At 36.9% G+C, this 9,328-nt stretch overlaps 1 protein-coding gene across 5 annotated transcripts; it reads right to left on the minus strand.

Annotated features, from left to right (window-relative positions):
* Positions 1 to 662: 662 nt before the first annotated feature.
* On the minus strand, positions 663 to 5,808 carry Opa1 (Opa1 mitochondrial dynamin like GTPase). Of its 5 annotated transcripts, none has more exons than XM_017628835.1 (16): positions 5,594 to 5,808; positions 5,198 to 5,492; positions 4,852 to 4,987; positions 4,507 to 4,629; positions 4,330 to 4,404; positions 3,630 to 4,219; positions 3,321 to 3,548; positions 3,113 to 3,258; positions 2,892 to 3,056; positions 2,660 to 2,838; positions 2,112 to 2,189; positions 1,658 to 2,052; positions 1,470 to 1,588; positions 1,291 to 1,375; positions 1,024 to 1,228; positions 663 to 949 (listed from the first exon to the last, which is right to left on the minus strand). In XM_017628835.1, the coding sequence occupies exons 1-16, from the start codon at positions 5,623 to 5,625 to the stop codon at positions 885 to 887; spliced, it is 2,916 nt and encodes a 971-aa protein (XP_017484324.1). In that variant the 5' UTR covers positions 5,626 to 5,808; the 3' UTR covers positions 663 to 884. The 5 variants fall into 5 exon arrangements, with proteins under 5 accessions (XP_017484324.1, XP_017484323.1, XP_017484326.1 ...); XM_017628834.1 differs by having other exon boundaries at positions 2,651 to 2,838; XM_017628837.1 differs by lacking the exon at positions 4,507 to 4,629 and having other exon boundaries at positions 5,594 to 5,807.
* Positions 5,809 to 9,328: the final 3,520 nt, after the last annotated feature.

Genomic DNA, 9,328 nt, shown 5'->3' on the forward strand with positions numbered 1-9,328 from the left:
GTGGTCCACTGCCGATGTGTCCGTAGTCCTGAGCACACTCTGAGGTGACACCACCCCTCCCAAGCATTTCACTTGACAGAGCTGGAGTTGTGGTGTAGTCGTCTCTGGCATACACAGCAGGTGTAGGTTTCTGGGTTTGACTCGATGCCAGCCCTGAGTAGGAGAAAACGTAGCGAATGTAGCCCTATTGACGAACAACTTCTGAGATACTTCGTCGACCTAAACGGGGTTAGATCGCCGAAACAACAGCCCTTGGTCGGGTAAAACCCGAGTCATTCCGGTACGTAGAACCGGCTGTCGTGGGAATGTTGAACATTGAATTGGATCGTCGTTGGAATCGCTTCATCGGGCACCGCTCTCTAAGCTACGTTTTACGCAATAAAATGNAAAACCCGAGTCATTCCGGTACGTAGAACCGGCTGTCGTGGGAATGTTGATGAACATTGAATTGGATCGTCGTTGGAATCGCTTCATCGGGCACCGCTCTCTAAGCTACGTTTTACGCAATAAAATATACATACAAGTATAACGTGATTTCGTAAGGAGTCTGCAGTGACAAAACAAAAAATCAAAAAAGGAGTAAATGAGCGATTGTAGGTTCATACCAATTTTTCCAAGTCTGGTTCATATACAAAAGTCTAGGTAAAAAAATATATTTTTCGGTACAAGCATCACGAATCACATTTTATTTAGTTAAGTTTCATTTCATGCACGTACTTATTTTATTGTTTTATTGATCTTTTTTCACGCTTTAATAACAAAGCCACATTTTAAATACATTAATCACAAAGATAAAAAAAAACAATATTAACTGAAATCGTTTGGTCAAAATCATGGAGATGAGTTCTAAATAACGACTAGAGATCCAAGACAGCGTCAAAGGGTTACTTTTCCTGATTAAGGGAATTGATGAATTCCTCTAATTTTTCCTGTATATGCCGCACTTTAACTTTAAATGAAGAATGTTTTAAAAAAAGTTTAAGTAAAATTTTTTAAATTAAGTTTTCAATTTAACAAACGTACTTAATTCCTCTGCGAGGGTGACTCGCTTTCCCGTCAACAGCTGTGCCTTTTTCTCCTCATCATCACTGAACTCATCTAGAACCTCTTTGATCTCCTTGTCTAAACGGCGTGCTTCGCGGTTAATGACTTGCTGTCTTAATGCGTTCGAAGTAACTTTGATTACTTGTTGAATTCGCCAGAAGAGCACAACATCACTACAACTTATCTAAAAGCCACCAAATAATTTTTGAAATCTTAAATAAAATAATTTTCCACCATATTACAAACCTCACATTCTGCACCCTGTTGACTATACAAATAATACGCTTTCCGGCAATCATTTGCACGATGCAGTGCCTGTTTGAGGAAATGTCTGAAATAATGAAATAAAACTTCGTTTCAAAAAGAATTCAAAAAGAAATTTGATTAAAAGTGGACTATTTTTATCCTTCTAATACATTTTATACCTTCTATAGACGGGGAACCATGTTTGACGAATGTAATCTGTATCGACCTCGATGCCATCACGCTGCAAGTTTTTACGCACTGTTGTTAGCTCGTCGTAGGACAAAGTGGGTAAGTGTTTCTATAAATAAACATAAATAGTAAATAGACCGAAATACTTTTAATTTTTATTTCACAATGGCTAACTCACATCATCGTTTTTCAGTACTTTATCTAGTTCCGTTTTAACGTAACGTCGTTTAGATTGGTCTTCTGTCAATGATTTCCAGTGTGTTAAGCGAGTAAATTGCCCGGGACCCAGCATTTCATTTAAAGTCTCTTCAGTATGTGCAAGTTTAGCCCTTACGGATGTATCCAAGAATTTTACGGCTTGGTCCCACTCAGTTTTATCATGAACGAATCTATCTTCTAATGTATTAAGTTGAATAACTCGAAGCATGTCAATAGCCTTATCTTCCCACGAATGTCGACGGATTGCTTCATCCACGACAGCACCTTTGAGACTATCAAATATGTCATCATGATCTGGTGACTTTTTCGCCTTTTCCATTAAGTTAATGAATTCATTTTGAAGCGCTTCCCAACCTACGGATAACATTGACATTTCGTTAGAGAAAACAAATTTTAATTTGAAAATAATGTACCTGCTTCCACAGATTTAGCTGGCAGAGCCTGCTCGGCCCATTGCCGGAGCTTTATATCAACCATCGTATTAAAAGAATCTGTAAAAATTATCTCATTATTTCACATGAGCATTTGATGTAACAAAAAACTGAATAACTAATGGCGTTTTCGTTTCCATAAAAAATGTTGCCTTTGCGTTACCCGGCTCTTACTGTTTGTGCTTAGAGGTCAAGGAGAAGGTAACATTTTTCGATAGAAACGAAATCGCCATAACAGTCAGACAATAAAAATTAAGCGCACGATAATCAAAGCAAATGCCAGTTTATGGAAATCTGAAAACATATGGACTTCAAAGCATAGTTAATCGTTACAATTTAAAGCTATTTCACTTTCTCAAACGAACAAGACATTTAGGCATTATGTTATTTCTACGTAGAACGATCCAAACGTATGTTTATGTATGTTTTTGTATTAGTCAATTGCAATGCACCACAAAATGGAAAACGAGAGGGATCAGCTCATCTAAGATAGAGTCTAATTTATATTTACATAATATTACTTTGAGAACCTGACTGTGCGGCCGGCAGGTAAATATTTTCAAAAACGTAATTAGATAGCTTGTCCCATAGCTTCTCTGTCAAGGCCTCTTCCCATTTTTTGGCTGATATTTGTGAAAGCGTAACCACTTCATCTAAGATTTCGCCCTTGGCCTTGTCAAACAACTCATCTCTTCCCGATTCACGAAGTCTAAATATTCTTTAATTAGTAATTTTAGATATGTAAAAGAGCTATAAAATTACCTTGGAAAATTATTTTTCCATTCGGTTTCCAAATTAAATCTGGTAGCTTTAAATGCATCAGCTTGTTGTTCTATTGTCTCTCGGACCATCTTCCAAAATCGATCAGATACAGCCAGGCTAAGATTTCGACTAGTCACTTGGTGAGGCATTATTACACCTCGCCGACTTAAAACACATATAAATAAAAAATAACAGCAACATAACAAAAAGATACTACTTACTGAAAAAGTTTGGAATTCTTGAAGAAATCTTCTTCATATTGCCTAATTGCTTCAATGCTGTCATCTTTCCGACCACGACCAGTCACCACAGCATAATATCCCAATGCTTTCATAGGGAATAATTTGCCAGAGAGAATCTTTCGAATCTAATTCAAATTAATTTCATTAATAATATTAAGGTGTTACAATAATAATATTATTAACATACCCTATCAGGATCTGCAAGCTCTTCCGCCAAATCAACTTTGGTTAATACAAATATGGTGCGTCGTCCCAATGGATCACATTGCATTACCAAATCTGTTACATTACTTCGTTCAGCATCTACTGAACCATCTTGTATGCATAAAATGATTGCATTAGGATTGCTCATGTAGTGTTTCGTCATTTGATGAATTGAATCCTTCGTATCAGCCGCCATGTCAACAGTCATTGTCTGCATAAAAATATATATGATGCTGCATATAAGTACTTCATTTACATATACATATCACACTTTTTTTTCTTTCTTTCTTACCGATATAATTCCAGGCAAATCTACTAAAACCATTCTCTGTAGGCCTGGACCCTTTACGGTCATCGATATTACTTCGTTGCTAACGGTTTTTCCGCCACGAACAGAAGCTCGCATTCGTAATTCAACTTCACGACGAAGCTCTGCTAAGTCAGACTCCTTATTTAAGTCATATTCTCGGTCGGAGTCACGAAATTGCGCTACATGGTATGGTCCTTCTGCGAGAGTTACTTTTACTGGCGCACGCGTCATCATTTCCCCACTGCCTCGGGGGAAAATTCGTGCTTTTGCAATAGATTCCAATACAGAAGTCTTACCGCTACTTTGATCTCCAACAACAACAACGCGAGGCAAATGATCGGCCATGGAGTAACTCGTGTCGTAGCCTGAGAGTTCATCAAGAACTTCCGAATACATATCAATAAGCGACTTTTTTATTTTTTTCGCTGTCGTTTTTTTATTTGTTTTGAGTATTAAATACTGCTGCCTCAATTCGCGATTCTCCTTTTCCATTTTTTCCAGTTCTTTTTGATATTTAATTTGTACGTTCATGATTTCAGTTTGCAATGTTTCTACTTGTGTTTGCAAATTTTCTAAAAAAAAGCNATTTCAGTTTGCAATGTTTCTACTTGTGTTTGCAAATTTTCTAAAAAAAAAAGGACTGCATAATTCAAAAGTCAATCCGAAAATAATTTTCACTTACCATATTTTTTTTTGCTATCGTCATTTGACAGACCTAATGCTGACACAGAAGCTTTGGATTTTATATCATCTTTGGCTAATTAAAATAAATATAGTTCTTAGAAATATTATAGCACACATATTATGTTGCTTTTTAAATTCTCTCACTTTAATAATTGAATTTTTAAAATGAACATACATTCAGTGATACTAGCATTGTTGCCTTGATAATCCGCGGCCTCAATTGCATCGTCCAGACGATTATCGAACCACATTTTCCATTCAGCTACCTTCTCTTCACCAAGTTCTTTTAGTTTAGGATCTAAATGCGAAGACAAAGCCACATAGATTACTACTAGAAAATTTGTACTTTAGAAGACAACACATCATATTCAACAGATTGTGAAAATTTAGATACATAGGTACAGTTATAGTACAGTAGCACCATTATTAAAATTTATTATTTAAAGTTATTTTTAGTGTACGCGATGCGCAAATCTTTAAGTGAGAGAATTTCTTAGCAACCTTATTTACAACCACTTACCTATTTGAACCACATCCTTCATAACACTGCTAATTTCCATTAACTTTTTTGAAAAGGTACCCCATTTGTCGCCCTGCGGCAAAACATCATCTAACCACTTCATATCTGGCAAACCATCCTTCCACTCTTCATATTTCTGCAGTATCAATGTAAATATAAATTTTATGTACGTACGAATAAGAGAATGTAGACAAAGAATAATGGTTAATGCTTCATTTATACTAACTTTGCTTAGTGACANCATCCTTCCACTCTTCATATTTCTGCAGTATCAATGTAAATATAAATTTTATGTACGTACGAATAAGAGAATGTAGACAAAGAATAATGGTTCATTTATACTAACTTTGCTTAGTGACACTCCTCCGCCGATAGCACCACCAAGTACGATATATCTAAGCTTTAAAGCCCCGCGTAATATACGTACAACTAACATGCCATATTTACGCGATGGCGGAGCATACCAACCATATCTACCAAACTGCTGAGGACTAAGAAAGTCAGCAGGAGCACATTGCTGAAATTGCACTGGCCGACCATGCTCGTCATAGGGAAGCCGGCGAACAGCTTTGTTGCATAGGGTGGAATGATTGGAGCATATGACTTTTGTGCAGAGGTACGTAACACGTTGGGCAGTTTCCCTAAGGATATACGAAAGAACAACAAAATTAACAAACGATGACGACATCCACACCGATATTATTAGTTGCCTGTTTCATAATCTCTTGTAATGTGAACTCACCGGTGTGATTTATTTATACACACTCGTAACATGATCGTAGATCTAACTTGAAACGTTCCTTATCCGCGTGTAATATGCCGTCCCGACAACCAAATCAGTTGCAAAATCAAATATTTTCACAGATTGTGAAAATTGTGCTCCTCTTTTTCACTAGATTGTATGCTTCTAAATTTGACATATTACATTATTGCCAGACTACGCCAACTGTCTTACACCTAGTTTGCACGTAGAATTTTTGCACTAAAAATAGGTGAACAATTGGTAACTTCAAGGCGAATTTATACAAGGTGGTGTCACTGGCGAAAATACATTTACGCTCACGGTGCAGCGAACAAAGGTGGCGTTGTCAGTGGTACCGCTACTTTGGTTTTGCCGATATTGACAGTTGTGGTAACTTGTAAATAAACCTTTGTTTACAAATCAGCGAAAGAGAAATTCGCATTATAAGTTAAAAATCAGTTTAAATTGTGTTAATTTTGCAATTTTTGAGTTGAAGACTGCGTAAAAACTAATAAAATGAAGTGCTGTGTGTTAAATTGCGACAGCCATCAAGATACAAGATGCGTAGATGCAAGTGTAGCGCTGGGACGAATCGCTGCATTTTGTGTACATAGGGCACGTCAAAGCCGTTCCCGAAATGTTTCTTTATTATTACATTAACAACATTTCCGCACAATGATTCTATCATTCTTGATTTTCGCTGAGGTACAGTGTTGCCAGACTCTTTGGACGAACCGGCTAAATTGGCAAATAAAAACGGCTAAAATTATTCAACTAAATTTCACATGTTTTATTTAAATAAATCACGAGTAAAAAGACTTTTTCTTGGAGAGAAGTTACAAATTCGAGCGGGAAAAAATTTTGCCAGCAAGAATTTGCAATTAGGAAAACATATGATTGTGGCACATGGTTGGATTTTTTGTCGACGATAATTTGAATAAACCAGTTCGTTAAATTTAAAAATTTACAAGCTGGAGCGGTTTTAAAATGACAAATGTAAGTTAATACTTGTTTACTTAATTAATTTAGTTAATTCCAATGATTTGAAAGGTACTCGGCAAAAACAACTATCTATTACTATTACTATCTGATATTTTGAGTGATAATTGTCTTCCCTGCAAGGCCTTTTCAGACTGACCGATTCTCAATACACTCAGATAGAAACCAATACACATAAAAAACGCTGTAAAAATGTCCCCTCAATTTTAATGCAGTAAAACAACGACCTTAAGTTAACATCAAGCGAGGCCATATGTTGACAAGGGATGCAAAATCACAGTTACACAAAAGAACTGGTCAGATTTTTCAGAAATCTCTTAAATTCTGACGTAAAATATGATGCCAAAAGACTGCAGATCTCCCATTTAGATGACCGATCATATGACCGGCAGATGTCTCGTAGGATTCCCAGAGAGTATTGCTTTACATAGAAATTTGTGCTCTTTTATTTTCATTTTGACTCACTTCAGTGTTGGTTCCTTTAATTCAAGTTGGCATTCGGTTTTTGGAATTTAAATAAGGAAAACTGTTATCAGATGGAGTACTGAAAGACTCTATAGAGTATTTAGGGTACTTCTATGCACTTATTATTAATGATAGTGTGGAAAGTGGTATTGTACCAGAACGGTGGAAAACGTCGACAGTGGTACCGGTCAAAAAAGTCAAAAAGACAATACAACCAGAAGAGCTTAGACCAATAAATACCCTACCAAGTGATGCCAAAATATTAGAAGTACATGTCAAGAATCAACTGATGATGTACCTCGAAGAAAATAAAATTTTAGTCCAACAACAATCGGGCTTTAGGGAAAAACATTCGTGTGAGACAGCCCTCAATTTGGTGATAGCTGATTGGAAAGAAGAGCTAAACAATAAGAATGTAGTTGTTTCGGTATTCCTGGACCTCAAAAGGGCATTTGAAACGGTGGATAGAGACATATTACTAAAAAAACTGCAACGAATTGGTATAACTGGTACGGAGCTAGAATGGTTTAGCAGCTACTTGAAGCAGAGAAGGCAACGAACTGTGATAAATACAGCGATATCGGAGGAATTGGAAGTACCCATAGGGTTACCACAAGGGTCGGTTCTGGCACCGATATTGTTCCTAATTTACATTAATGATATTGTCAATGCCGTCGAGGGATGTGAAATTCGACTCTTCGCCGACGATGCATTAATTATGATAAGTGAAAATAATATTAATGTCGCTATATCGAAAATGCAAATGGCACTAAATAATTTATATACATGGCTGTGCGGAAATATACTCAAACTTAATATTAACAAAACAAAATATATGATTATAACCAGAAGAAACTTTAATGATCTCAACGTTGAATTGAAAATAAATAATGAAAGCATACAAAGAGTAGATAGTATCAAATATTTAGGTATTATAATTGATAATAAACTTAAATTTGAGGAACACATAAAATACACCGTTGCGAAAGTAGCTAAAAAAATTGGGATTATGCAGAGAACATCCAAATATCTACATAAAAAATATAAAATACTTATATATAAATCTATTATTGAGCCACATTTTGTATATTGTCCATCGATATTATTCATAATATCAGATAGTGAAATTGATAAGCTTCAAAAGCTTCAAAACCGGTGTATGCGATTTATACTTAAAAAACGTAGTGATGCCAGAACGGCTGATATGCTGAACAGTTTAAACTGGCTAAGTGTTAAGCAAAAAATTTTCTTTCACTCCATGAAGTTAATTTATAATATAAAGCATGGTAATGTACCTGAATACCTTAGTAAAAATGTATTGTTAGTAGAGCAAACACACAATGTAAATACAAGGAATAAACAAAATTTTAAACTGCCATTGTTTAGAACGGAAATAGATAAACAAAACATTTTCTATAAAGGTCTAAAATGTTTCAATGAACTCCCTATGGATTTAAAAACCTGTAATGAAATCTTAGTTTTTAAGAAAAAACTGTATGAATATTGTAAAACCCTAGCTATAAGATAGCAAATTGTTAATGATACTTGAATTAGGCTCTCGTGGCCGTAATAAATACATAATAATAATAATAATAATAATAATAATGATCCTAACCTATGGCGATAGGAAAGTGCCACTTGTTGGTTACGACAACCAGTGCTTCAGCAGACGGTTGGTCTTAGAGGAAGTGCCGAAGATTCCACCAGAAAAGGAAGTGGTTAGTTGGGAAGAGGTTGGCAGTGATGGAGACGAAATGGTTTCGTCAGGAGAAGGAAGTGGTTCACCGATACAGGAAAAGCGTGACGGTTCCGCCAGCTCAGTGAAGAAGAGGTCACAACAAGGAAGTGGTCATGGCGAGCCAGGCAGTGTTTCCGGCGGGAGGAAAGCCACTGAACCACGTTGCAATGGTGATACGTCGGTGGCCGGAAATGGAAGCGGCTGTGAAAGCAGTAGGCGGGCTTTGAAGTGTCCCGGAAAAGGTGGCCGGCAAAGGCGAGCAGTTAAGCCGGAAGCTAAGGATGAGGTAATACATGTGCGGTCAATGAGGTTGACGCCGGAGAAGGAGCGAGATACGGAAACACTGGGCAAGTTTCAGCGTGAGGAACCGGATTTAGCAAGATGTGCTAAAGGCAGTGCAGCACGAAGGCAGGAGCCTCGGTGTCATGGACAGAGGATGCGGCATAGATCTGGCGAAAAGGGTGCCCATGAGAAGAGACATGGTCTGGTCACCACCAGTGGCCGGCAGAAGCACGACCATGTGAGATGGTGCA

This window comes from Rhagoletis zephyria, unplaced genomic scaffold (genome assembly GCF_001687245.7).
Source record: "Rhagoletis zephyria isolate East Lansing unplaced genomic scaffold, Rhagoletis_zephyria_1.1 Rzeph_scaffold_06262, whole genome shotgun sequence".
Classification (NCBI taxonomy): domain Eukaryota; kingdom Metazoa; phylum Arthropoda; class Insecta; order Diptera; family Tephritidae; genus Rhagoletis; species Rhagoletis zephyria.

What these genes read in the sequence shown, in the direction of transcription:
- Opa1 (XM_017628834.1), bottom strand. Translation starts at nt 5,625, where the DNA reads ATGTTACGAGTGTGTATAAATAAATCACACCG. An exon ending in CGATAGCAAAAAAAAATATG is followed by an intron (nt 4,220 to 4,329) that starts GTAAGTGAAAAT and finishes GCTTTTTTTTAG; the next exon opens with AAAATTTGCAAACACAAGTA. An exon ending in AAGAATTCCAAACTTTTTCA is followed by an intron (nt 3,057 to 3,112) that starts GTAAGTAGTATC and finishes ATGTGTTTTAAG; the next exon opens with TCGGCGAGGTGTAATAATGC.